This window comes from Falco naumanni, chromosome Z (genome assembly GCF_017639655.2).
Source record: "Falco naumanni isolate bFalNau1 chromosome Z, bFalNau1.pat, whole genome shotgun sequence".
NCBI lineage: Eukaryota > Metazoa > Chordata > Aves > Falconiformes > Falconidae > Falco > Falco naumanni.
In genome coordinates this window covers 75,443,541-75,470,292 of record NC_054080.1, presented here as the reverse complement: position 1 = coordinate 75,470,292, position 26,752 = coordinate 75,443,541, and the positions used below count along the sequence as shown (strand labels likewise).

The 26,752-nt window shown below is 56.5% G+C and overlaps 3 protein-coding genes across 11 annotated transcripts in view; all 3 read right to left on the bottom strand.

Annotated features, from left to right (window-relative positions):
* PIGO (phosphatidylinositol glycan anchor biosynthesis class O) lies at window positions 1-12,735 on the bottom strand. Of its 3 annotated transcripts, XM_040580369.1 has the most exons (11): window positions 12,688-12,735; window positions 11,829-12,322; window positions 10,294-10,437; window positions 8,672-8,795; window positions 7,507-7,666; window positions 6,859-7,032; window positions 3,394-4,966; window positions 2,663-2,866; window positions 2,136-2,338; window positions 1,266-1,336; window positions 1-660 (listed from the first exon to the last, which is right to left on the bottom strand). In XM_040580369.1, the coding sequence occupies exons 2-11, from the start codon at window positions 12,319-12,321 to the stop codon at window positions 540-542; spliced, it is 3,267 nt and encodes a 1,088-aa protein (XP_040436303.1). In that variant the 5' UTR covers window position 12,322; window positions 12,688-12,735; the 3' UTR covers window positions 1-539. The 3 variants fall into 3 exon arrangements, with proteins under 3 accessions (XP_040436303.1, XP_040436305.1, XP_040436304.1); XM_040580371.1 differs by lacking the exons at window positions 11,829-12,322; window positions 12,688-12,735 and adding an exon at window positions 9,857-10,075 and having other exon boundaries at window positions 10,294-10,385; XM_040580370.1 differs by lacking the exons at window positions 1-660; window positions 1,266-1,336 and having other exon boundaries at window positions 2,196-2,342.
* A 396-nt stretch (window positions 12,736-13,131) lies between these two features.
* STOML2 (stomatin like 2) lies at window positions 13,132-18,356 on the bottom strand. Of its 2 annotated transcripts, XM_040580672.1 has the most exons (10): window positions 18,264-18,356; window positions 17,219-17,371; window positions 16,784-16,883; window positions 16,098-16,156; window positions 15,665-15,766; window positions 14,984-15,118; window positions 14,319-14,463; window positions 13,896-13,975; window positions 13,532-13,660; window positions 13,132-13,428 (listed from the first exon to the last, which is right to left on the bottom strand). In XM_040580672.1, the coding sequence occupies exons 1-10, from the start codon at window positions 18,312-18,314 to the stop codon at window positions 13,297-13,299; spliced, it is 1,086 nt and encodes a 361-aa protein (XP_040436606.1). In that variant the 5' UTR covers window positions 18,315-18,356; the 3' UTR covers window positions 13,132-13,296. The 2 variants fall into 2 exon arrangements, with proteins under 2 accessions (XP_040436606.1, XP_040436607.1); XM_040580673.1 differs by lacking the exons at window positions 17,219-17,371; window positions 18,264-18,356 and having other exon boundaries at window positions 16,711-16,818.
* A 111-nt stretch (window positions 18,357-18,467) lies between these two features.
* Window positions 18,468-26,752, bottom strand: part of FAM214B (family with sequence similarity 214 member B) — a 42,063-nt gene continuing 33,778 nt past the window's right edge. For 5 of the 6 annotated variants that reach the window (XM_040580510.1, XM_040580511.1, XM_040580515.1 and 2 more), the window contains 7 exons: window positions 25,081-26,330; window positions 23,423-23,481; window positions 23,007-23,103; window positions 22,372-22,530; window positions 21,882-21,950; window positions 20,605-20,810; window positions 18,469-20,263 (listed from right to left, as the gene is read on the bottom strand). In XM_040580510.1, coding sequence (XP_040436444.1) covers window positions 20,110-20,263; window positions 20,605-20,810; window positions 21,882-21,950; window positions 22,372-22,530; window positions 23,007-23,103; window positions 23,423-23,481; window positions 25,081-26,148 — 1,812 coding nt within the window. In that variant the 5' untranslated portion in view covers window positions 26,149-26,330 and the 3' untranslated portion in view covers window positions 18,469-20,109. Of the gene's footprint in view, window positions 20,264-20,604; window positions 20,811-21,881; window positions 21,951-22,371; window positions 22,531-23,006; window positions 23,104-23,422; window positions 23,482-25,080; window positions 26,331-26,752 lie in introns of all 6 variants that reach the window. The other variant, XM_040580516.1, reaches the window with a different exon arrangement.

The window sequence follows — 26,752 nt, the reverse complement described above, 5'->3', positions numbered from 1 at the left end:
TGCATGCATAACCATGTGTACTTTGATTCCAGCATGAAAACTGAGCACGTGGAGAGAAGTGGTGGCTGCAGGACCTTCCCTCTTCTCCCATCCTCATCTCCACTCCTCAGCAGGCCCCTTCCCATCAGTTACTGTCTCTGCACAGGCAAGGTGATGCCCTGCCAGCCACTGAAGCCAACCAACTGCACAGTGGGGACAGCTGTCAGGAAAGCAGCAGCAAGACATCTGCTTGGTGTTTCTCCAGAGGAGCACTTCAGGACTCCCGCTTCTTGGGCTCCTGCAGCAGAGTCCTCCTGCTGCCACAAACGCCCAGTGAGAGCTCTGACCTCCACTTCTGAGAAACACCACCGCAATAAGCGGGGAACGGTTGGCTCCAGTCCTTTTGTGCAGTGCTGAGGCAGGGAGCTGGGGATAATCCCTGACTGCTGTTGGCAGGCACTCGTTGCTGGTGGCTGAGGTATCCCTCTCAGCCTGAGGGAAGCCAGGAAACAACCACAGCCTTGGCCAACAAGCAGGTCAGGTTCCCCATGTCTCCAATGCTACCTGAGCTGAAGCTGGCTGAACCAGGTGCTGACAGCACAGTCCACACGCATCACCAGAGAGATCCCCAGCAGGAGACAGATGCTGCTCACCATGAAGCCCAGCGACTCAAAGAGGAACCTGCAGGCACAACAGATGCAGTAAGGATATCACAGCCAGCATGCCCTGGCCTGGCGAAGGCAAGCTGCTACCCTCACACCCAGCAGACAGATCTTCCTGACAGTGAGAGGCTGGTAGCATCCCAGATCCTAAAACCTGAATTACAATCACTCGCCAGCAGCTGCTGCCTGCAACGTAGAAGCCAAGCACACCTCTGCTTCAGAGGTTGTTCAGGACAACATCCAGGTAGGATTTTGAGTCCCTCAGAGGCTGAGGCCACCCTATACACCCACTAGCTCAGAGGTTTGCTAGTTTAGCATTTCTGCGTTTATCGTTTCTGGTCTGGTATCCCTACCTTTGGCTCTCTGCCCTGAACATTCCTAGCTTCCAGGTGAGCTCTGTACGTACTTAGAAATCAAGATAAGGAGAAACTTCCAGGCTCTAGCTCAAGTCCAGCTTCTGAACTTGAAGCAGGAATTAGTTAAGGACACTCCTACAGCCTCTACTACATAAGAAGTCTGAAGATCGACCACAGTGTCTCTTCCAACATTACTGTCTATGAACTCTAGTCAAAATGTCAGTGGTATGAACCCTAACCCACCACCAGAGCAACTCCTGGGACTTACTTCGGGGCAAAGACCTTCCAGACCATGAGGTGCCTCCTGAGGATCATAGCTGCACAAACACAGGCCAGAAGCTGTGGAGGAGATCAGGAAAAAACAAGTTACAAGTGACTCTGGAGAGACCTCCTGGGCACTAGGTTCACATCTGAAGGTGGTACTAAACTGCACACACCTGAGATGCTGGTACAGCACACACCAGAAATAAGCATCCCAAACAGGATTCCTTTCCATCATGTCCTAAAGTCAGGACACACAGGCAGCTTGGGATATATGCAGGCTTTCCTGGGGTCAGGCTGGGACAGCACAGAGGAGGGCTCACACTGTGGCTAACCTGACCCAGTATTTCACTGAGCGGAGCACTCCTGCCTTCCTGCTGCGGGGCCTGCCCCGTCCCTTGCACCCTCTGTGGTCTGACCACACAGGAGAATGATTTCAAGGGCTAAACCCCAGAAAGTTACTAGCTTCTTCCACGGGATTAAATTTCTGGTGTTTCGCTCCCTGTATCACCACAGCACAGGATCAGATGGAAATCACAGCTGGTGCAAAATAGAAGGCATGGTTGGGAAAAGGGGGAGCAGAATTACAACCATGCAGTTTCTGAAGAGGTGTTCCTACTCTGGATAGATGGGTATGAAAAGCAGTCTAATCTGTACTTCAGCTTCCATGCTGGAGCTCTCCCAAAGCACAGAGCAAATGGCATGGCTGAGAAGAGGACCTGTGCAGCTGCTCTTCCACCTGCAACCAGGCATATTACCCCAGGGCCTGTCTGAGCCCTGGTGGACCCCCTTCTCTCATCAACATGCCCTACGGCTCTCACAGCACCCCTACTTCTTCTAGACAGTCTTCCCACAGCCATCCTGCCTCTGTCCGTACCTGTGTCCCAAGGACAAAGAGGTACTTCAGCCCCAGCTGCAGCAGAGCAGTGGAGAACTTCTCTGGGGACTCCCGCAGCCTCATCTCCATCATGTGCTCCTCTACCTCCTGCAGCTCCTCCCGGGACTCCTTCTTGGGCTTCTTCCTCTGCGAGTTGGGCATCTCACACACAAAGGGCCAAAGCAGGAGCAGAGGGCAGCCAACTACCTCAAGGACAAAGGCACATGAAATTACTGGAGCCCAGGAGGTGAGGAGCAGTCTAGGCTCTGCCATCATGCCCTGGACATGCAGGAAGCATATACCCCAGCTCCCAGGCACAGCTGACCCCAGCTGGTCAGGCACAACTGCATGGAGGCTGCAGGCCCCGGGCAGCTCTGTGGCCCCAGAAAGGGACAGCAAGGATGCTGCTGTTCAGCTGGTGCCGGAGCTCATCGCCTCATGCTCGGCCTGCAGGCCTCCAGACAAGGCAAAGAAAGCAGTGAGCCCTGTCTGCTCAGGCTCAACAGCCCAGGAAGAAATTGATTTACCTGCAAAGAGGATATGGGAGGCAAAGGTGTTGGCGCCCACCAGGACAGCAGGCAGGAGTTTTGTGCTGTGGTCAAGGTGAAAACCCACAAATGCTGCATTCCAGTGGATAGCAGGGAAGATGGGCTGGTGGCCTGTGGAATAGAAGAACTGGGAAGCAGCAAGGAGCCAGGAGATGACTGCATACCAGGGCACTGAAAAAGGCTCTGAGAGATAAAAAAATTAAGAGACAGGTATCAGCACCAGGGAACAAGACAGGTCCACAATCGAAAAGAGCCTACTGACTTCTCTTCCAGGTTCCCTTTCCACACTCTGTCTCTTGAGAGACAGAAACCAGTCAGGGTCCCACCACAGACAGACTGAGGGGCCAGGCATTCCGTCTGCTGCCTGCCCTGCTACTGGACTCTGTCAACAGCAGTGAGGTCTGGTGGCTGTGAGCAGCCCAGGCAGAAGGGATGGGTATAATAGAGCCCCCTTCCCTAAGGGACTGCCCCACCACCTCCTCCTCCTCTTCCTCCTCCCACTTTACATCCCTGCTGCACACACCTGTCTCCTACTAGAGGACTTAAGCAACTCTAAAATAAAGCTAGGAGGATCCCCTGAGGATCAGTGCATTGCCATTCCCCAAAAGCAGCACATGGACCTTGCCTCTCCCACTGGACATAAAACAAGCTTGCTGCAGATGACGCCCACGCTGCATATCCAGAGGAAGCTCTACTGAGCCCTGACTCACCAGCATCTCCAGCAAGGCCTCTGGCACGCGTGTGGATGTGCAGCAGCACAAAAGCCTCCAGGAAGAGGAGCAGGAAGGCGAGACTCAGCCGTTCACTGTGCAGAAGCATCAAGAGGAAGCCCAGCAGGGTGAGCGCTATGACCAGGGCTGCCGAGTAGACGCTGCCCAGCCCATAGGCTGCAATGGTGGCCCTGCAGTTGCCCCGCTCCAGGCAGCTCTTCTGAGACTCCTGCATCCTCTTGTAGATCTGAGGGATGACGTGGAGGAAGTTGACTTCAGAGCCGGGAACCCCCAGGTAGGGAGTGACGATGGATCCTGCTGACTCCCGTGTGTCCTTCGCGAACACTGTCATGGGATTGCACAGCAGGAGCAGCAGCCCCACGGAAGCTAGTCCATAGACAGCCCATGGAAAGGCAACAACTGCCACCTGCACCAGCTCCTGCAGCTTCCCAAGAGAGTCATCAGCACTGGAGGCAACGGCCCAGTAGCAGGCAATGCAGAGGACCACCAGTGGGAAACCCCAGCGCACGAAGAGCACAAGGGGGTCCGAGCTGTTCAGGTTGCCGTAGCGCCGCAGCCAGCTCCGCACTGCATAGACCAGCCCAGCCAGCAAGGCAACACACAGGAGGTAGAAGAGATTCTTGGCCCGCGTGTTTCTCAGGCTGGCAAGGGGGGAGAGGAAAAGAGAAGGCCGACACTGAAGGATTTCTTCGCGGCACTGGTGGAAGAAACCAGAGAGGCGCACACAGACCAGAAGCATGGCCACGAGGCACAGCAGGTACCAGATCTCTCTCCGATAAGAAGAAAAACCAAGGAGCTGCTGCTTGGGGCCTTCTGGCACAGTCAGGCGACCATCCCAGTGGAGCTTCCCTACTAGCAACATCACCAGCGAGGCCAGCAGGAATGGGGCCACCCTGGCCTCGGCCACGACAAAGCTATCAGAGAACATAGCTCCGCAGCGGAAGAGCAGAATGCCCATGGGGAAGGCCAGCCCCAGCCACTCTCGCAGCCTCTGCCTCAGGCCAATGCTGGCCAAGGGTGGCTGACCGCCCGCCAAACGGGCTCGCTTGGGATGCCGGCCCCACCAGTGCCAAAAAAAACCCAGCTGAGAAGCAGCGGCTGCCCATGATGACATCAGGAGGAGATCCAGCCCCTCCTGGGTGAAGGCATGGGCCAGCCCAAGCAGAACAGTTACCACGAGGCCCCAGATCAGCGGGTACAGGAGGCAGCTGCGATAGAAACAGTCCGATGATGCAGCCAGCTCTGAGGCCACATAGCAGAGCAAGCAGGAAGCAGCAATAAGGGTGCAGCCTCCCACCATACGCAGGGGATGGAAGCGGGCCCAAGACTGGGTGCACACAGCCCGTGCCTCCCGCAGGTAGAGCTGGAAGCGACTGATGAGGCTTCCCAGCCTGGACTCCAGTTCCGGAGGCACCAGTGTTGACCCCTGCACCTGGGCCAAGAGCTGACTGTGCTCCTCCACAGCGCTGGAGAAGAGCTCCTGCAGGTGCTGGAGCTGCTCTGCTGGCAGGTCCTGAGCCACCAGCGAGTAGGAGTGCAGGAAGCGGTCCACCTATGGGAGAGGGGACACTGGGTCAGACAGCGGCACTGGGACCACTGGGAACGGGATTCATTGCCTCACACAGCCCCTTCAGAATGGAAACAGCCTCAGTCTGCCAACCCCTGCCAGGACAGACCTGTCCCCAGCCACATAACCCAGGGCTGGTCACTTAAATCCAGGATGTGACTGGCAGGAAACACAATCCTTCTGCCAAACCCCTCTCAAGTGATGTATCCATCCTGACAGCCACACTGACTCCTCTCAGTTCTTCACCTGCAGGTGTATGCCTGGTAATGTTGTGTATCAGTAAAAACTTTTATACAGTTTTTGGTAACAATAAGGCAAACAGCCCCCAGAAGTCTGAGTCATTACTACCTATTAATCTGCACCCCATGTTGACTTTTACATTGTTTGTCTGAGGACAGACAGCTTATAGTTGATCAGATCAAATTGCTCCCCCTTCTTCAATACAGGCACATTAACCCACTGTACCATAATCTAAGGACAGCTCACTCTGCTTTCCACTTCAAGAGGACAGGAACAGAGGCAGCTATGATCCCAAAGTTGTAAAAAAAGTCTTAACAGGGCATTAACAGGGCAGGGCACCCATACAAACATCCAGCCGCTCAGCAGTGTAGGTCTGCTCAAACACTGAAACATCCCAACACCTTCACATACCTTCCAGCTGCCTCAGAGCACAGACAGAATCAGTCTGCCCCTACCCATGAATGGCAAACATAGGCACCAGCTCTCCCACAGGCCTGCACAATTTCCCTGGTGTGCAAAAGCTTCTTCACCACCAACACGATCGAGCCAGAAAACTCCTCAGACAAATGAGTGCAAATATTTAAACAGGCAGGATTGGATAACACTAATTCCTAACAGAAGATGATCAATATTCTCGGTGACTAACAAGACAGCAACGTACACTACACTATCATCTTTAAATGACAAAGCACTCTGCTGCTCTATAAATACACAGCAGAGATGCTGAACACTTCCGCCCTCCCATCAGCGATCATATCCTCTCCAGCTCCTCACTGCCTCGCACCAGTGGTGTCCAACTGTCACCAAAGAACTGGCTGGGGGCTGCAAGGAGTTATTGTTGTGCTCCTAGCAATCCAAGGGTCCCTCAAAGGCAGACCAGCTGAGACACATGTTGCAATGCATGTGGCAAATCTGGTTCTGGATCATGAGATCCACCGAGCCACAACAGATGGCCCTCATGCCCTCCATGGAGGCTCTGGCTTGCCCTGGTAGATGGCCTGCTCCATTGCCTGGGCTTCTTTTATACCTGGTATAGTCACTCTCATTCAAGATTTGTCCTTCAGAAATTAGGGTTCTGTATTTTGTTGCACTTGGTATAATCTGTTCCTTCTCTACTCCACTTCACTGGCACCTGTTAAATGGTGATTCTTTTACTCAGTCATTCATTAGTGTTTTCCTTCTGCCACTGATCTAGAACTAGAATAGTTCTTTAGCTAACACTTTCTCTTTCAAAACTGAAGCAGCATCGAAACATCCATTTGTACTCTTGAATCTCCATTAACAAGACTTGCCCCTAGCTGTCTTCAGCCTTGAGGAACCAGCCTCCCTGCCAGACTCTCCAGTCACCAAATCCACCTGTCTGGGACCAACCCTCACCCTGAAGTGAATACCACCTTCCCAGCCAGTATTTTACACGCTGCAGCACTCAACATCTAGCACTAAACAGGTAACTCTCATTTCTCTTTTGAGAAAATGATGCAACCTTTTACTGGAGTAAACGCTGCAAAGGAGGTAACTCTTCAAAATAAGTTCCCCACGAAGACAACACCTTGCCACCACATCACCTCCACCAAACAGAAGAGGCTTGTGCTTAAAATGCCATTCCTTCTCCTCTCCAGTTCAGTGGGGAGGCCTACCTGCTTGGCGTTGATGTGATAGACCGAGAGTTGCTGCAAGGCTGCAGACACAGCATCGCCATCCCCGGAGAACAGCTCAGCCATCACCTCCCCGATGTTACTGTAGGGGATGGGCACACCCAGGAGCAGGGCCACAGTGGGCACCAGGTTCACCTGGGCAACAGCCTCGGGCTCCTGGAGAGGGAGAAATTGGAAATTTGGAAAGAACACAGCAACATGGCTTTTCACTGGGACTAGACGATGATGGGGAAGACTTTCCTCTTCAGAGGAGAATATGGGTGAACCAGGAGTGGGAAAATGCAGGGGAAGGCAGCGGCACAGCTCTGCCCTCCCTAAGTGCCCTGTGGAGGGGAGGATGCTTGCTGGGAGCTGCAGGTCCTTAGGTACGCCCCTGGCTGCTTAACAGCTCACCTGGCCCTACTCAAACACCCTTCACAGCTGGAGGGGACTGAACATGGGTCCCAAACACTTTGGTTACCAGCACCCCATGTCAGTTTTTCCATTGTTCTCTCCAGAAAGGTGGCAGACTCCTCACCTCCTCTCAGTCTAAATGACCCCAATGGAACTGTTACTCTCTAACCCCAGGATGCATCTTCCACCCTGAATGCCACCTCAAGCAGTGACAGCTAAGGATCAGCTCCTTCTCACCTCTGGAGGGCCCGTGCCAAACAGGGGCGTTCTGCTGTACACAAACAGCGCTGCGTTCACTTCCTTCTCGCTGTCACCGCCGTGGTCTCCAGTGTCTGTCATACCATGATCCCCAGCCACCAGAAGAAGGGTGTCATTCCCCAGGTGATCTACCAAGGATCTGTCACCCGAGATAAGGAAGGTCAACTCCTACCTGGGCAGAGGCCCAAACAGCCCAGGTGGGAGAGGGCATGTCCCCACCAAGCCTGCCTGCACCACAGAGGTGAAGCCCACAAAAGGATCTGAGCAAAACCAAGCGCTGACACAGAGCTGTAACAACTGACCCAGGTACTAAGGCAATGGATGCTTTAGAACCAAAATGAAAATTCTAAGCCTTGAGACAGAGTGGACTGCTCTTGCTCAGGTTCCCAGTGAATGGTGGCTGGTTCCTCTATGCCTCCAGGGATCTTGACAAAATGCAATTCAGAAGAACAGTTCCCAACAGGAACACATTTTAGGCTGCATCTATTTGGGTCTTGTATACTGCATCATGTTGTGTGAGCTGTCTCCGGCTTTTATGGAAAAAAAGAGGGGACCTGTCCCTGAAGAACACATTAGGTATGACACAATATGCACTCTCAGGTGCAGCAGGGGCAAGTTACCCACTCCTTCTAGCAGCAAGAATTAAAGCAGTCCTAATTAGGAGTCAAAAGCCACAGCATTTTGGGCTGAGCCACAGCTGTGTGGATTTCTGGATCCCATTCTGCCCTCTGACACAAAGGTGCAACTCATGGGCCTGTGCAGTAAATGCATCATTCCCTAGCCAGGGTCCTCCAAGTGCTTCTCAAACAGACCTCAGCGTGAAAACCCCCCTTTTGAAGATGAAAAGAGTGAGGCTCAGTACTCCAGCTGCACCATCACCTGATGGTTTGGCTGAGAAACAAGGCCCCAAGACCTGAAGACAGCCTTACCTCTGAAACCAAACCTCTTGTGAACATGGGTCTACGCAACCGAGACCACCCCATAGCTGAGGTCTCAGCTGCTGCTGACCAAAGCCATTCTCCATTTTAACAGGCACAGTAAAAGTCCCGTTGCTCTCTGCATCTGTAAACTCCCTGGGAAGACCCCACCAGCCTGGGTCAAGGAAGAGACCAGCTGGCAACCCCGCAACTGCCGCACTAATCACCTGAGCATCTCATTCATCTGGGTGAGCTTCTTAGCCATTTCAGGATGGTCAGGTCCATGTTTGTGCCCACAGTGGTCCACGCCGAGGAAGTGAGCAATCAGCATGTCCCATTCACCACTGTCCACTGCAGAACAAGAGCAGCCTTATCACACACACACTAACCCGGGATTCAGGCATGGGCTCTACATCTGGATCGTCTTGCCAGAGCTTTCTGGTTGCCTCTGGAAACTGCTGTTTCTCCCCCTCCTGCCATTGTCGCTCCTAACTCTCAAGTGGACCGTGCAGGTTTTAAAAGCAGCACACTCCTGGATTGCTGGTGCCTGGGTACAATGCCATGGGAAGCTCAATGCCCGGTAAGTGCCCCAGTATCCATGTTTTTTGTCCACCACTCCTCAGGAGGGGAATGGCTCAATGTCACCCAAGTCACTTTGAAATACCCTTAACTCAAACTGCCACAAACTGAGTGTGTATAAGTATATAGACTTATAAAGTATATAATGCTATTATTGCCCCAGCCAACCCCCCAGGTTTATATACCCAGCATGACGCCCCATGGTGTGGAACACCCTTTTGGCTGGTTCAGCTCGGCTGTCCTCACTGTGTCCCCTCCCAGTTCCCTGTGCCCCTCCAGCCCTCCCGCTGGCAGGGCCCGAGAAACTGAAAAGTCCTTGACTCAGTATACACCCCGCAATAACTAAAAACATCAGTGTGCCATCAACATTGTTCTCACATCAGCCAAAACACAGCGCTGTATGAGCTACTGAGAAGAAAGTTAACTCCACCCTAGCCGAAATCAGGACACTGAGCTAAACCAAGGGGATGCTCAGGAAAAGGAGAACCCAGAACTACAGTCCTCTAGAGATATTTCATGTCAGACTCATCAATGTGCCCCTCTGCATCCAACCTAGGCCATGTGCCTGGCACACCAACGCTGTCCCTAGCTAGGAAGTTACCTGGGCCTCTCCCCTCTGCTTCAGGGCCTCAACACCTAAAAATCAACATATCTGGAGTTAAAATGATGAACTGCAGCTCTCCCACAGGGCATAAGGACTTCCCCCTGAAGGGCCACTGCACTCTTGATTCACTTTGATTCACACAGATAAAACAAAGAGCACTCCCCTTGGTCCCAGGAGCGCAGAACAATCTGAAATCACCTAGAACTCAGAAACCAATCTCACAATTCACCTTCTTCTGACAGCTGGGAGCCAATGACGCTCTGCTGAGAGCAACACTGTGCCCCAGCCTCCCAAGCGGGTAGCTGCGCTGTTGTGTATTTCCCAGAGCACTGTGTGCCCCTGCACAGACACGTGTCAAAGTTAAGCTGCTCCTCTGGCTCCATCCTGGCAGCGTATTTCTAGGACAGATATTGAAGTCTAACCTCGTCCCATCAAGTTGCACTCTCTCCTAAACAGAGGAAAGGTATTTACAGAAACAGTTCACAGGCTCCAAAAGCTGGCTTATCTGTGGAAATGCAGCTAGAGCACTGTAATCCCTGTGCAGCAGTGTGTGACTGCCCAGAGCCACTTCATAACAGAAAGAACTCTTTGGTCCTACCCCAAACTTGCAGTAGGACCCCCACAAAACATATGGGCTATTCAGGCCCTGGGGAAAGAGCTGCTTACCAGTTGGATAGAGATGTTGCAGGATCCCATCATCCACAGTGTGAAGATCCTTCACATTAAAAGATGGGAAGAAATACGAGCGGAAGAACTTCTTGGGGAAGAGTCCTTCCCAAGTGTCATCACCCATGAAGACCACTCTTCTTCCTAATTCAGCAAGAAAGGAATTAATGACAGCAGGGAGCCCACATAAGTCATGCTGTTACTCTCACTACAGCAAAGAGCCTGGGCAGGTCCAGGTCAGGGTCTAGAACTCTGGCTCCTTTCCAACCCACACTCAAGAGCAACCTAAAATTAAAATGACCATCTGGCTGTAAATGAGTTTGAATACAGGGAAAGACCAGCCCTGCTTCTAAGCCCACAGGTCCTGTCCCCCTCCAAACCCACCTGCACAACATCACGACTTATCTTTGACCTCTGACATGTCACCCCAGCAGAAAGACCAGTGAGTTGAACAGGCCAGGAAGCAGGCAGGTACCCACTTCACTACAGCACTTCGGAAGATGCAGCACAAAGCAGACGAACCTTTGCCCAAGGCCTGCAACCCCACTGTAAAACACAAGGCAGCAGACTGGCTGCTGACAGGGGCTGAGGAGAATCTGTGAGTCCTGGGTTCTGTTTTTTTAACACAATGATGGTGGGTCTTCACAAGCAGAAAGGAGAAGGCAAAAGCACTGACACTTCCCACCACCCTCACTCTGCTTGTCCTGCCTGCTGGCAGGCAGCTCTCCGTGTTTCCACAAAGCCTCTCCAGCCTGCAAGCAGGAACTGTTTCTTCCGAGGCTGCTGCTCTGGCACAGGGTGTACCAGTGTTTTGCACCTCAGATGATTTACCACATTTGCCCACCCTGTCACACTCAGTGGAGCAGACAACCCCATCACACTAACTCATCCCAGGCACTGGTATGTGTGCCACTCTAAGCCCTGGAACGAAACACCTCTGGGTAACACAAGACTGCATCCTGTCCCCTTCTCTTCACTCCATTGTCCTCGTCCCAGCCAAAGAAGCCCTTTACTGCAGCACTAAGCACACCCCAGCAGCACCAAACCACAGAGGAAATGTGACGAGGTCTCTGCCAAACAGTTGCAGGCAGCTGGCCAGGCAGGTTTGCTGCCTGAGTGACAGCCTCGCAGTACACCTGGCACCAGCTCCTCCCTCGTCATGTGTCTCACCTGAGCGCAAACATGGACACAACTGACTGCCCTTGGCTTCAGGAAGCCATTCCTGGTGGTGACCTTGTGACATCACCGTCAGTGCAATCACTTTCATCTGCTTTCTCGTCATCTTTGAAGACACTGAAGATGAAGCCATGGTCCCAGCTACTTCTTACTCCCAGTGTAGGATGAAAAAACCCTACCTGTCTGACAGCTCTGCCTGAGGTAATTTTCATCTGAGTAGGGCAAAAGAATTGTCTGACAGGGTGGATGTGTTGTAAGCAGTTCCCTTCCCAGTGAAAGAAGAATGAGAGTGCCATGTGAGCACTGATCAGTAGCTTGCACATACTTGGCCCCGTGGGACACTGCCCCTGCCCGCCTACCGTTCTGCACCAGCTGCGCCAGCAGGTTGTCCTCCTGGATTGCGTAGGTGGCAAAGTTGCTGCCCACATCGATGAAAGTGGGCAGCGAACCGGTGGTGAGGCCCTTGATGCGCTGCATGGTGGCAGTGGGGGGGTCGGCTCGGAAGCGGTACAGGCGGGCATGGCGAGGCTGGGAGGTTGCAAGGTGGTGCAGAAAACTCAGCTTGTTCTCATAGGGCAGCGGGCTGGCCTTGGTTGGATTAAAACGTGCAAACTCGAAACTGAGGGCATCGATGATGACAAGCACGGCCTTGGAAAAGCGCTGGGGTGCCCAACAGGAGCCCAGCGGGAGGCTCTGCCTCTCCCAGGGCGGTGGCACCAGCGGGTCCGAGCAGGAACTGCTGCTGGCGAGCTCGATCCGGGTGAGCAGGAACCCGCTCATGAAGAGCCCGATGCCGGCGAAGAACAGCAGGCACACCCAGGCCAGGAACAGCAGCACCGGCCACCGCTGCATCCTGGCGGGGGGGACAGCAGGCTCGGCCGCCGCGCCGCCGCTGGGCCGGGCCCGACTCCGCACCCCGCCGCGGCCCGCACCCCTCCCCCGGCCGGACCCCCCCTCCCCTCCCCTCCCCTCCCCTCCTCTCCCCTCCCCTCCCCTCCCCTCCCCTTCCCCGGACGGACACACCCCCCCCCGGCCTCCACCTCACACCCGGGCTCGCCCTCGTGCCCCCCCCTCCCCCCCCGGCTGCCCTCGCAGCCCCTCACCCCCCGCCGCCCCCACAGGTCTCTCGGCCCCCCTAGCACCCCCGTGCCGCACCCCCGGCCCCCCACCCCTCAGGGCCCCTCGGCCCCCCGTGCCGCCCCCCCCCCCCCCGCCTACCTGCGGCCGCCGAGCTCCAGCGCAGGCCGCCCCCGCCCCCCCGGAAGTGCCGCGCGTGGCCGCGCGGCGGCGCAGACAGCGGCCGGAGGGGGGGTAGCGCCCCCTGGCGGCCGGGAGTCGCACCACGCCCCCGCTTCTCTAGGAGGACCCCCACCTCGACACAAGCTTTGCTTTAATTAATTAATTAACCGCCAGAGGCGTTTCTCCTCCGTGCGGCGTAAGCTACGAGGCGCTCGCTATAGAGACCCCGCGGTCACACACCACGGCGGCAGCTACTGGGAGGGCAAGGGGATGATGACAGGAGCTCGCACCCCTGGAGAGGGGGGTGTCCCCACAAGGAGACGGGGGTCCCGGTTCCTCCTGCAGGCCATTGGGAGCGGCAAGAGCCCGTTTAGGGGGTACAGTGGGGTCACGGGTCAGGCTCCCAAGTGCCAGCAAACATGCTGCAGCTGCACCTGTACCATTTTATTACAGTTACAATCCAAATAAAAAATAAGGACCGAGGGAAGAACCACCAGAACAAGAGCGTCTGACCAGGGAGGGCGGCAGGACAGGCCCAGGGCCTGCCGGGCTGCCAGCAGTCAAGGGCGCAGGATCCTTCTGGCCCCATTAGCTGGGGCTGGCCTGTTCTCTCTTAAGCACGTCCGTGGTGGGAGGCTGGGGGTCCTCACAGGCTGGGGGCATCTCATCCTGAGTCTTCACAGCTTGCGGCTTGGTCAGTGTGGTGTAGATCCCCAGGGCCTGAAGGGAACAAGAGGCATGGGGGAGGAGAGGGCCAGGCCCCTCGGGGCTGCCACCTTCACCTCCCCCAGGCAAGAGACAGGGTCCCTGTGAGCACACTAACCTGTGCGACCATGTTGGTGACATCGCCGGTGTTGGCGGGCAGCAGGACAGTGTTAGAGTCTTTGGCAAGCTTGGAGAAGGCGCTCACGTACTGCTCAGCCACAGAGAGAGAGGCGGCAGCGCTGCCATGCTGGGGGGAGAGGGACGAGGTTCAGCAGCAAGTCAGACACCACCAAGAACTCACCCGTGCCCCTAGCCCCACACCACCCCGGCTGGTCATGGCCCCCAGGACAGCAAAACTCTTCACTTGCTACTGCTGAAGATGCCAGGGAGCATCCAAGAGAAAGCCAGGTGCCGCCCCAGCCATGGTTTCACCTCCCCCAGTGCCAGCGCTGAAGCTGTGGCTGTCCCAGGATGTCACTCACCTGCTGTGCCAGAGCAGCTGCCAGGAGCTGAATAGCCTCTGCCTTGGCTCTGGCCCTGACCAGCATCGCATTGGCTTCTCCTGCAAGGAACCACAGCAAAACGCACATCAGAACCTCGACAAAGCACTCAAAAGGAGCGAATCAAGACAATTTCAAGGAGAAAATCAAGACAAATTCATGCATGCAAAGCCTCCTTTTCCTTCAACACCTGCATGGCAATACTCCTGCCACACACCTCCTGCTGCACCAGGCTGTGGGGCAGCAACGCGAGCTGGAGCTCAGCCCGAGGGCCCCAGCAAGGAAGGATCAGTGTAGTTGAGGAAGCCTGGACCGCAGCAACGCGGTCTCTCCCTGGGGGCATCACCCCTCAATGTAGAGCTACGGATTTCCCCAGGCCCCACATGTTGTAGCCCAGGGCACTACCAGCAGCTTTGTTGATTTGTTCGGCCTTCTCAGCTTCTGATGCCAGGATCTGGGCCTGCTTCTGCCCCTCAGCTACATTGATAGCCGATTCCCGTGTTCCCTCTGACTCCAGCACTGTCGCCCGCTTCCGTCGCTCTGCCTCCACCTGCCAACACAGGTCAGACACCAGTCTATTACAGCCATGCTGGGGAAATCCCACCCGTTGGGCAAAGCGCAGCGAGGACAGGCTCCTACATCCTGCTCTGGCAAGCATGGCTTAGCAAAGTATGAGAACACAGCATGATCCCCACTGAGGGCTGGTTCTGCTCCCCACACTGCACAGTCCTCCATAGCCTGGTCCACACCTAACAGGACAGCCACTTCCCCCTCCTCCCCTTCCAGTCCTGAGATCTGGCACCTGGCTTTTCTCAGCGGGAGATCTTCAGCTCTGGGTCTTGCTTCCTACAGAGCCCAGTGTGAATTTTAAAGGGAGCTGGCAGGGCCCGTGTGTACCAGGCAGTGGCCACCACCACTGAAATAAGGATGGGAATTATTTATTCAATAGCTGTAGGTTTGCAGCCAAAGTGTCAATGGGCTTCCCTCACCACAGGAGGGGTCAGCACTGCCAGCTCTGGACAGTTGACAACTTCCCTCTTGTTCCAGATTGTCATCCCAGAGAACCAAACCTGCATCTGCATGGATTCCTTCACACGTGGGGGTACATGGATGTCCTTGATCTCATAGCGCAGGCATCGGATGCCCCAGCAGTCTGAAGCCTGGTTGATGGCATCCACAATGTTGGCATTGAGGGACTCCCGCTCCTGGGAGGCACAAAAGGAATGGCAAAAAGCAAAGAAGAATAGCTTAGCGTGAGAAAGAGGTCAGGAGGGAAACAGACACATCCAATCACAGGCCAAGGCCAGTCAGAAAAACCCATCTCCAGAGGAACTAAGGCAGGATCAAGTGCTTTCCACATCTCTTCAGGGGGTTACTCTCTCCTAGAGGGAGCAGTGCCCCAAACTGAAATTGCTGGGATATAAACATCTGGTGTACATCTGGATACAAACATTGTCCAGGAATGCCAACTGCTTGTTTCTCCCAGCAAACACAGCACGAGGGCTACAGCCCCCCACGAACTGCGACAGCCAGGACATTCATCACTGCGCCTGAGCAGAGTCACCAACTCCAGAGAAACACAGCTGGACCAGCCGAGTCTCCAAGGATTCACCAATAGGTCAACTGTAACAGAAGCCAGAAGCCCTCTAACCAAAGGGCATTTTAGTGTTAAGTGTATCAGCCTGGCCGTGCAGATTGCCCCAAGGTTTCAAGAGACACTGGCAGCTCTGTGATACACCTCCCCAGCTCACCCGGAACACTCTGTCGAGGGAGAGTTTGCCAAGTTCAGATCTCATGGTGGTCTGGGCCAGCTGGGTCACTGCATACTCAGGATCTTCCACCCCATAGCTGGCCTAGAGAGCAGAAACAAAAAACAGAGTCAGTGGCAGTGCCAGGAGGAACCCTGAACAAGGCAGGATGGGCAAACATAGCACTAAGATGAGAAACCTGCCAGATACCCCTGCCGAAGAACAGCAGAGTCCAGAGCCTTGGGAGGGGCTGGGGTGCTCAGCCCACCCACCCCACAGGGCATAGCAAGCTGGGCAGAGGCTGAATCACGTATCATCGGGCAAAGGGAGTCAGCAGAAGGCTGCCAGCTGAGCAGTGCAGCACAAACAGACCATGCCGGGTGCAGCCACGAAGGCTGCAAATTTGGGCCAAGTGTCAGCGCAGCAGGGACAGTACCTTGTAGGCGTCCATAACCCGCAGATAAAGCACGCCATCAATCTGCAGGGTAACATTATCTGCAGGGAGAGAACATGTCATTACTGCTGAAGCACCAAAGACAAAACATGGCAACTTCCCCTCCCACAACAGAGTAGGGCATGACCCTTTCCTTCCAGTGGCAGCGGCGTAGTACAGAAAAAGGATTGGCTGAAATGGATCTCCTCATCTAAAAGACTTTGTTAGCACAACCTTGACATTCCCTAGAAAACACTGTGTTTTGGTGTTTTAATATGCAAGTCTCAGATTTCTAGACCAAAACATTTCATACTGTAGTTATCTTCCTAAATTGAGACTGGGGGGGTGGGGGGGTGGGGGGTGGCAGAACAAAAGCTTAGTGCTAGAATTGTAACAGAGCTGTCCATTAACCTGATCTGAAACCTTTTTTACAGAACAGAGGGATTTTTGTGGCTCAACACAGGAAAACATCTGAAAAATTGACTCATGCCCAGGTGCATTCGTCCCAGCAAGAAGAGGCAGCCGCAGCCCTGAGAGGAGAAATGGGATCTCCTGCTCACAGCAAAGCCCAGGTCCCCATGGACAGGGCTGAGTGGTCTGGGACATTTCCACTCACCCTCACGCTGTCCATTGCTTATCCCAGCCACAGCAGAACGAAAGGGAGACAGAACGCAGAAGCTGTTCCTTACCGAGGGTGACAGCTGACTGCTCTGGGACATTAATGACGATTTCTTTGAGACTCTGCACATAACGAATACGATCCAGGAGAGGGATGAGGAAGTTCAAACCCTGGGAAAAGGGCAGGATTAGATGCCTGAGCCCTCTGATCTAGGGTTTTCCTCCCAGAGACCTCAGTCGGACTAGAGGGACCTGTCTAAACAAAGCCCAAGTACGCTACATGCTACAAATGCTACAGGTAGAGCAAACATGCTTTACACGTTGGGGGAATTTAGGTTTCCCTGTGCTTTTAACACTCCACTGAGGAAAAAAGTCTACAGGCATTCAAAAGGATTGCAGTCTGGAAGAGTAAGCACGCGAACCCCCAAATCCTCATGCAAAGGAAACGCTTTGCTATAGCTTGAGGAACCTGCTGAATCCAGAGGGGGAGAAAAGTGGCTTCTTACAGGCTCGAGGATTCGGTGGAACTTGCCCATCCTCTCCACCACCCAAGCCTCCTGCTGCGGCACAAAGAGCACCCCGATATTCACAGGCAGGCCAGAATTCAAGCGTCGTGGTGCCAAGGCCAGCCATGCTGAATGCTTCAGCTGCTGGGAGCGCTAGAGAAAGGAAAAGGAGCATGAGTGAGCCCAGCTGCTGGCACCATCTCTGCTCTCCCACCTGGGATCACTGCTTGCAGCCTCAATAAACCTGGGCACAAACCAGCTCTGATGCCCCCAAAAAACCCATGCTGTGCAGGGACACGGGCCATTCCCACAGGGATGTGACCTGGACGGCAGGACCAGTGTGAGTGTCAGAGCCTTCCCTGCAGATGCAGGGGAGCCTGTCCTTGTGCTGAAGGTTTCTCCATGTCTCCCCTTCTCCCACAACCCTACTAGGGCAGGTAGAAATATAGCCTCCTGGACACCATAAAGGAAAGGAAGGTTTGCACATGGTCCTTCTGCCCCCCTCAGCCCCCCGTAACACGGTCAGACACCTTCTTCCCGTCCCTTCCCCCTCACACCACCCCACTTCGACAGTCCGTCCCTTCCCAGCTCTGGCCGCCTCCCGGCCCCCTCCAAGGACCTGTTTCCCTCCCGCACCCCCGCACTCTCCTCCCCACAGCCCTTCAGTCCCACAGCTCTCCTCAGCACGCCCCCTGCCCAGCTCTCCCCAGCTCCTCCCTAACCTCCCCCCGCACACCGCAACCCACTGCTCAGCCCTCCACGTCCACCCCTCCAACAACACTCCCCCCGCGTCCCATCAGCTCACCCCGCCGCTCCCGGCTCCTCCCGGTCCCCCAACACCTCCAGACACTCATTTATCCCCGGGCCTCCTCTGCGCCCTCCCCGCGCCCCCCTACCCTCACCGGCGCCCGTCTCCCCTCAGCCAGCTCCCCCACGGCCCCACCACCTCCGCCCCGCTCCCCTCAGCCCGGGATCCCCCCGGGTCCCCCCCGCCTCTTACAGCACCGCCTGCACCGGGCACCCCCAAAGCCTCCCCCGACCCCACCTGCAGGAGGCTGAGGCCGGGCCCGGCTCGGAGCCCCGCCCGCGCCAGCATCGCTCCGCCCGGTGCCGGTGCCGCCGCCGCTACTACTCCTGCCCCGCCGACCCGGAAGACGTGGCGGGAGGCCCCGCCCCTTCCGGGGCGCCGCTCAGAGCCGCCCGTCCCGCCCCGGCGGCCGCTGCCCTTTGTTCCGCCCGCCCCCCGCAATGGCAGGGGCCGGCTTCCGTTTGTAAACGGGTTTTATTAAAGTCATTAAATTAAAAACAAGCACGAAAAGTACCGGTACAACCTGTCTGCCCACGCTGGGCCGCGGCGAGGAGGACCCGGGGCGGGCCCCCGGTGATGGGGGGCGAGGGAGACCCCGGGAGCCAGAGTCCTGTGTGTGTCGGCAGGGCCGGAGCCCCCCGAAGGCCCCGGGGTGGGGGGTGCAGTTCGCCTCCGGCCGGCTCCCAGCCGTGGGTGCGGAGGGGAGGGCCGCGGATACGCGGTACGATCCAGCTACAACGGTGGACAGCCCTGGGAGCCCCCAGTCCTGGGGGTGCTGCCCACCGCGGGGGTCCCAGCCCCACACAGGCTGGCACACGGAGGTGTAGGAAGTGCCCCGCTCTTCCTCCCCGTTGCAGAGAGGGGCTGGGGTCCCCGCAGCCCAGCGGCGAGCGCAGGCTGGGGGCGATGCAGGCCGCGTATGGGCCTGGTTCCCTCAGCCCTTCTCCCCTCTCTGGCCCGCCCGCAGCTCGGCCCGCAGCTCTCCAGGCAGCAGCAGGGACAGGCCCTGTTCCAGCTTATCCCCAAACCTCCTCCCCAAGGCCTAACACAGCTCCTGCTTGATGTCCTCCACTGCTTTCTCCCTTCCCCGTGACCGAGCTAGGGCTCAGGCTCCTGCCCATCCTCTGGCACCTGGTCACGGTGCCAGGCTCCTGCCCAAAACCAGCTCCTGGAGACAGAAAAAGGCCCTGTATTTTTTGAAATGTCCATGTGGGCTCCAGAGGTTCCTGCCAGGAAGGCTGTCCCTATGCTGCTGTAGAAAGCCTCAGTCCCCCATGACCATGGTCCCCAGCCATGACTATGGATGGACATGCCGTGGATCATGGGGCTGAGAGACCCTTCCCTGCCAGCCACGGGCTTCCTGGGGCTGCAAGGACAAGTCCAGGCTTCCCCCAGCCTGCCTGAAGCAGGAGGGCTGGCCCCACGGAGCTGCTAAGCAGCAAGCCTCAGTCTGTCCTGGGGCTTTAAACACAGCCCCAGCCTGGGAGCTATGCCCTGGCCAAGCTGCACCCTGGCCCTACCCTCTCCTCCATGGGCCAAAATATCCCCATAACTCCAGTCTCTCACAGTAGCCATAGCCCTGCCCCAACCCAGGCAAGCCGAGCGCCACCAGGGGCCTCATCCAGCACTGAAAGTAACAAAACACCACCTCCAAACCTCTGCACAAGCCTCCTCTGCGCTCCTAGCAACAATAAATACTAATAAATACAAACTTTTCTGCATTTCCTGCTCCCAGCCCTGGGACCAGTGTGGGTAGCCTCACCTGGAGCCTCTGGCCCAACTCTTCACTGCCACCCACCCACAGCTACAGCAGAGAAGCTGGTGCAGCTGGGAGCAGCAGTGGCAGAAGCTTTCGGCATGTCCTGGAGCGCCAGGGCTGCTCCTCAGCCCCTGCCCCTCCAGGTGAAGCCCCCTCAGTGATCCCAGCCCTGCTGCAGGGCACGGGCATGGTGTCTGTGCTGCTCAGGAGGAGCGGGGCATGTGGAGAGGGTGATACTTCAAGGCAGTGCTTGTTTTTGGCCCTTTTACTCTCTCCAAAGTGCTGGGCTGGAGGCTCCCTGGTGGACCTGGGGCTGCGAGAAGGTCAGGCCCGGGGTGAGTAGCAGGGGTTCCTCGGCATCTCCGTGAAGGATTTCAGTTCATACGGGATCCCCGAGTCGACCTCGATCGACTTGCGGGAGAAAAGCATCCGGATGTCATTGTGAAGGTAGATCTTCCCCGACTTGGAGCTGTGAAACCTGAGTGGAGACAAGAGCAGGGTGGAGGGACCTCAGGCTCCCAGACAAGGGCAGGACAGCCTTGGCAGGTGGTATAATCCCCTTGCCTAGTGTGCCCCTGGTCAAGGTGGCCATGCTCTGCTCCAGTTGCCTTCGGAGGGACAGAAGCCACTGCCCTTGTGCAGGGTGGCAGCTCCAACCTCCCTGAAGGAGCAGCTGGTCCCTGCTCCTCCCCAGGGTGAGGGGGTCAGGCTGACATCCCCCCACCCGGGCCTCTGGGCTTGGGGGAAGGCAGGGGCACATAGGAAAGGAGCCCAGGGGTGACGCTGGCGCAGGTGTCCATCCCTCCTCGCACACCTTACCTTAGGTGCATAAGATAGCAGAGGACCCTGCGGGGTGGGCCAGCACCTGGTGGGTTGTGGGTGGCCACGACGGCCTGTTCCTCCTCCCCAACAGGCACCAGGAAAATGCGATGGCGTAGGAAGGTTATGTGGTTGGCTGGCATGTCCTCAAAGTCATACGTCACCAAGAACATCTTCACCACAGTCTTGTTGGGGTTAAATAAGGTCTAGGGAGCAGAGGGTTAGGAGGTGAGAATGGGAAGGGCACAGGAACAGATCCATAGGGCAGGTCTGGGGCACCTGGGGGCAGCAGCAGCAGGCCCAAGGACCCAGAAAGCCCCATACCAACCCCAAAGGGCTTAGCCTGAGGCCCACAGGTCACTCCTTTCCACCCACCTCCACTCCTGTGCTCCCACTCCACGGTATCCCATCCTCACTGCATGTGCACGTTCTCCTGCTGAGACCCCATCCCTTCTCATCCACCTCTCCATTCCTTGCATCTCCCATCACCTTGTCTCCCTGCCAGCACTCTGGGGACCCCCTGCTCCCCTCCACTGTGCTGCCTTGGTGGCCACGTACCATCTCTGCACAAGCTTTCTGGCTGCTGCCCTGACAAACAACATAGGACCATTTCTACCCCGGGGGGTTGTCCTGGTTTCAATTGGGATAGAGTTAATTTTTTTCTTAGTAGCTGGTACAGTGCTGTGTTTTGGATTTAGTGTGACAATGTTGGTAACACACTGATGTTTTAGTTGTGGCTAAGTGGCGCTTACTCTAAATCAGGGGCTTTTCAAGCTTCTCATGCTCTGCCAGTGAACAGGTGCACAAGATGATGGGAGGGAGCAGAGCCAGGACAGCAGATCCAAACTAGTCAAACAGATATTCCATACCATAGAACATCATGTTCAGTATTTAAAGCCAGGGGAAGAAGAAGGTGGGGACAACATTCAGAATTGCGGCATCTGTCTTCCCAAGTAACCATTACACGTGATGGAGCCCGGCTTTCCTGGAGATGGCTGAACACCTGCCTGCCCATGGGAAGTGGTGAATGAATTCCTTGGTTTGCTTTGCTTGCATGTGCGTCTCTTGCTTTACCTATTAAACTGTCTTTACCTCAGCCCACGAGTTTTCTCACTTTCACCCTTCCAATTCTCTCCCCGCTCCCACTGGGGAGGGGGGAGTGAGCAAATAGCTGCGTGGGGCTTAGCTGCTGGCAGGGGTTAAACCATGACAGGCGTAAATGGAGCCCACCTGGCCCCCCTCCCCATGGAACTACTGGATGCCAGGGAACAACTTACCACTTGGATGGTTCCAGCTTTGGGGACACTGTAACCCTTCTTTCCCAAGGCCTCCAAGTCAATCACTCCCTGGGGCAAAAGAAACAGCATGTGAGAGAGGGTGAAAGCCCATGGAGAGCCCAGCTGGGACCAAACACGGGGCTGAGAGGCCCCTCGCTAAGAACGCCTGGCACAAGGTGGCAGGAAGACACCCAGCTCAGTCCATCTCCAGAGCAGGGGATGAACAAGCAGCAACATAGAGGCGACAGCAAAGCAACAGCCATGAATTAGCTGAGCAGCAGACCACCCGTTTATACGCCTGCAAGGGTTTCCTCTTCTTTCCCTCTTTGCTTTTGTGTTAAATACTGTTCCCGGCACAGCTAGTGGTCTCCTCAGGTAGGTGTGCTTGAACCACACTCTCCAGAGAGGGGAAGACCCCCAGGATGCGTGGTGCCTGGGTACAGCCCTCACTTGCCTCCCTCATGGTCCCAGCCCTCCCTTGTCTGCATACCAGGAAAGGCGAGGGCATGCTGTGTTCGGAGATGTCGAAGTAGGTGACATCAACAGGCAGGGTGACGTGCTGGGGGCAGTAGGAGCCACTGGCACCAATCTCTGCTGTGAATCCCTCAATCCTCCCCGATGGTGCAAAGCACCCTTTCAAGATGGACTCCTGAGAGAGGAGCAAAATGTTAGGGACCTTCAACCACCAGTCCTACCCCTTGCCTCAAAGCTGCAGGTGAGATCACTCCCACCTCCACTGCAACCACAGGTCTGCTTGCCCTCACATGTCCAGAGACCACCCATGACAGGCCCTGGCTGCTCACTCTGAGACAGACCCATCCTGAAGTGGTGGGCTAAAACCAGCCGTCTAACACAGAGAAGCTGCGAGAGCGGCTTGGCTCAGCCCCACAGCAGCCATCTCAGCAAGGTCCAGGGTCCCAGTGCATCACCCAAGGATCTGCTGGCTGAGCCATCCTGCTGGTGGATGGTGGCTATGTGACACAGCCACTGCATGCCAGGCCCTTGGGGACAATCAGCTCAGCCCCACATCAGGGCTCCTGTCAGGTTCAGCTTCTCGTGACTATCACTAGCCCAGCCTGCAGCCCCCAGGACCCACCTCCCGCCCTGGCAGGTGGGCACCATTACCTCAAAGTTGCCCAGCAGAGCATGGCTGACAGTGGTAGTGGCCCAAGGTGCTGCAGAGGACCTGGTGCCCCGCCAGAGCCTGCTCCGGAGATGTCGCCTTTGACAGAGGAGAGAATGTTGGGTGTCAGACTGGACAGCACACAGCCCTGGGCTGCCCATATCCCTGGGGAGATGGATCCCTCTCCAGGTCCCCCATCCCTTTCTTTGGTGGAGGTTGAACCCACTTAACTAACCCCCAGGTGCAGAAGACACTTCCCCCTCACTGCCCCACAGCCTGGTGTCTTGGTGGAGGGGAGACGGCTGGGGCAGGGCAGTGAAGAGGATTAGACCCAACCTCCTGTGGGGCTGCAGGGTGCTGTGTTGGCTGGGCACCCTGAGCCACCATGCCCATCCCACAGGGCTGCCAGGACACTCACGATTTGAGATGCAGCCCACTCTTCAGCCTCCTCTCAACTGCACTGCAATCCGCAAAGCTCTGGAGGGGACACGAAATCAAGAACCATATTAGGGCAGCAACTAGGGACTGAGCACCCCTGGAAAGTACCATCACCCCTTGCTCTACCCCACAGACCCACGAAGGTCCCAGCAGATTGGACAGGCTCCCACCCATGGAAAGGCATCAGTAGCCTCTGCAGGGGCAGCCAGCATGAGGGCTGGGATCTCTGGTGGGGACATGGAGGTGCCCAAACCCCAGAGTGTCTCTGCTGGAGAGGAAGGTGTTGGTATCCAAGCTGAGGGTGCAGCATCAACCTCCCACCTTGCAAAGCAGGTCTTGGGACCAGCCCTAGTGACAAGACACCCCCTAAAAGGGCCATGTACCAACATCCTCTTGCACGTCCCAGGGAGTGGTAACACATACAATGGAGCTCCCTGACCAGCCCAGGAAAAATCCCGTCCCCTGGTGATTCATGCAAAATCCTCGGTAGTGCTGCCAGGCAGAGGGGTGTGCTGCTCACCCCTGCTCACAGCCAGGCTCCTACAGCTGTTGAATGGGAGGGTAAAGCCAGAGCCACACTGCAGCCTCCTTTTAAAGATGTCCCCTTTTCAGGGGTTTTCCCTTCTGGAAGCCACACAAAGGGCAGTAAAACACAAAGGGATGATGGAGCTGGCTGGCATGACCGGGCGGGAAAACCCAGGGAAGCTGCTGGAGGCTTCATTGTGCAAGGGCAGTGCTAGGGTAGCCAGGCTGGGGGACAGTCACCAAAAAGGGCACACAGGCAGGGATGGAGCTGTGCTCCATGGCCGCTGTGTCCCAGCTCCAAGCAGCAAGAAGCCAGGGTAGCTCTGCCATTGGTCCCTGCACCATGGGATGCCCCAGGGAAACGGAGGAGTGTGCCAGCTCTGGCATGAGCCTGCTGCAGCCTCAGCAGGCAAGGCATGGTGAAGGCAGGGAGCTGGTCAGGAGAGGCAAGTAAGCAGGGAGGAATCACAGGCAGCTCCTGAACTGCCAGGGTGGTTGCAAACCTCAAGAGTCTACCCCATTTCTGGGAGCCTGTGGCACCCTGGGGACATGCCACAGGCACCTCAGAACTGCAGAAAAGCCAGTGACATCTCTGCACAGAGCACTGGGGCTCCCACTACTTGGCCAGAGCATGGCCAGCTCTGCTTCCTGCCACCAAGCCCTTGCCCTGATGGACATCACGGCCAGGGACCCAAGCCATTCCACACCTCTGCCTTCCTCCCCACCAGGCAGGCAGAGGCCATCTGCTCTTCCCAAGCCTGCTGGTAAGTCTGACTCAACATGCAGCTGCTAGACACCAAGCGTGGCCCCTCACCATGTGTCCAGCTCTCGCTGTCATGCGGAGGTTGTGTCCTGTCTGAACAAGGCTCTCCAGGCTAAAGAGCCGGTTGCAAGCAGAGGGTCCAGTGACTACAAGGTGTCAAGAGCTGGTGACAACCTACGGACCATGTGTCCCAGGGCTGGCTGTCAGCTGCTGCCCTGTTCACACCAGTGCTGTGGCACAGAGACCGGACAGGGCATGCTGCCATGACAGACCACATTGCCCACGAGGACAGCCCTAACCTCGGGGTGTCCCCAGGCCATTCCCAGCCTCCACCTGCAAGCAACACTCACCTGGGCCTTGGGAAGCAGGTGATTCCAGAAAGGGGCCCCCTTGGCATCAGTGCTGCGGCAGGCCGTGGCTGCCATGTGGCATGGCAGAACCCTCTTCTTTCTTGCCCATGGGGACAGGCTCTCGTCCTCAGAGTCAGTCACAACGTCACCAGCAGGCAGCAGCTTCCTTTTGGCCTTGCAGCTGCTGCTGCTGCTGAGCTGGCTGCTCCCACAGGGCATCTTCTCCAGGGAGCTGAGGTTGCCGGGCTTGGGGCTGGGTGCTGTCTGCGAAGCTGGAGGCTCCCTGCACCCATTGGACACTACTGGCTGCTCCTCTTCTCCACTAGCCCTGCTGTTGTGAGCTGGGCTGCTCCCCGGCTTCTCCTTCCCATCAGAGCCCAACCGGGCTGTTTGTGCAATACTGTGCAAATCAAGATGAAGTAAGTTGTGGCCACTTGCCTGCTCCCCATTTTCTCCGTAGTCTGGGTGCTGATCCCCCAATGAGACAGGGCAACTGTCTCTCATGTGCAAAGTACTGCAAGCAATGTGCTGAGGCCAGGAGGAGGAGGAGACATCCTGCAACTTGTCTTCTCTGCTAGCTTTGGGGCTGTGGCTAGGGCTGCCCTCACACCGGTGCTCCACCACTCTCAGCCCACTGTGGGAGAAGTGCTGGGCAGAGCCATACAGGGATAGCTCCTCCACCAGCAGACCATCCTCGAAGGTATCGTCATCATCCAGGGAAGCCTGCCCAGGACCTCCATCACACTTGCTATCCGCTCCCCTGCCACCCCAGTGAGTTCGTTTGGGATCTCTCCCCCTCTCCAGAGTTCGCTGCTCAGGGTAACTCCTCTTTGCCGCCCGGCTGCCTGCCCGCTGCTCCATGCTTTCAGAGGAGCTGGAGAGATGGGAGAAGATGGAGACCTGGTAAACCTTCTGGCGCTTGATCTCTGTCTTGTAGCCCATGAGGATGCTGTGGTGGGCGCAGTGCTGTGAGGAAGGCTCCAAGGGTGCCTCTCCACTGGGCTGGGACAGGCTGGAGTCCGTGCTGCGCTCCGGGGGCAGGGATGTCTCTGCGTGGATGTGCCTCATGGAGCCTTACTTGCCTGGACTCCAAGCAGAGCCGGAGTCAGAACAGCCCATGCAACAGTGGACAAGGGAAACTGTAAAGTGCCACAGGTCAGGGTGTGAGGACAGGGGGTGGGAGTGGGACCCGGCCTCACTCACGATGTCTGGGTGAGCTCTCCACTACAGGGTGCGATGCAGCACAGCATCTGGAAAGAAAAAGCAGGAGAACAGAGATTAGCCCTGGATCCTCGTAATTGTCCAGGCTTTTGGCTGCAAGGGGCCTGCCAGGATGCAGGCAGCTGCCTGTACAGTGCCACTCAGACCTCCCTCACGGGAAGAGGAACCAGGCTGGGGTGGCTCTCGGGGGAACCCTGTGGTGACACCCACATGCGGGATCAGCACTTCCCTCCCAGCCTGGGCACGGAGAGGAGTCTCCAGCTGGGCCAGAGACTACTGGGGACAAGTCTGGACAAGTGCAGAAAAGGAGACCTGCCCTCTGCCAGGGACGTGATGTGCTTGCGCTGTTCTGGAGCACAGGAGTCAGGCAAGTCAGACCAGTCGCAGGGGCTCAGGACTGTAATCACCCCTTTAGGCAACAGCAACAAGATCTCCCAGCAGTTGCCAAGAA

Coding starts and splice junctions, on each gene's coding strand:
- PIGO (XM_040580369.1), bottom strand. CDS start 12,321: ATGCAGCGGTGGCCGGTGCTGCTGTTCCTGGCCTGGGTGTGCCTGCTG. Junction 7,667..8,671: donor CAGATGAATGAGATGCTCAG/GTGATTAGTGCG, acceptor CTCGGGTGACAG/ATCCTTGGTAGATCACCTGG. Junction 2,339..2,662: donor CTCCCATATCCTCTTTGCAG/GTAAATCAATTT, acceptor TCCTTGAGGTAG/TTGGCTGCCCTCTGCTCCTG.
- STOML2 (XM_040580672.1), bottom strand. CDS start 18,314: ATGCTGGCGCGGGCGGGGCTCCGAGCCGGGCCCGGCCTCAGCCTCCTG. Junction 15,767..16,097: donor GGGTTATGGACGCCTACAAG/GTACTGTCCCTG, acceptor TCTGCTCTCTAG/GCCAGCTATGGGGTGGAAGA. Junction 15,119..15,664: donor CCCTCGACAGAGTGTTCCGG/GTGAGCTGGGGA, acceptor TGTGCCTCCCAG/GAGCGGGAGTCCCTCAATGC.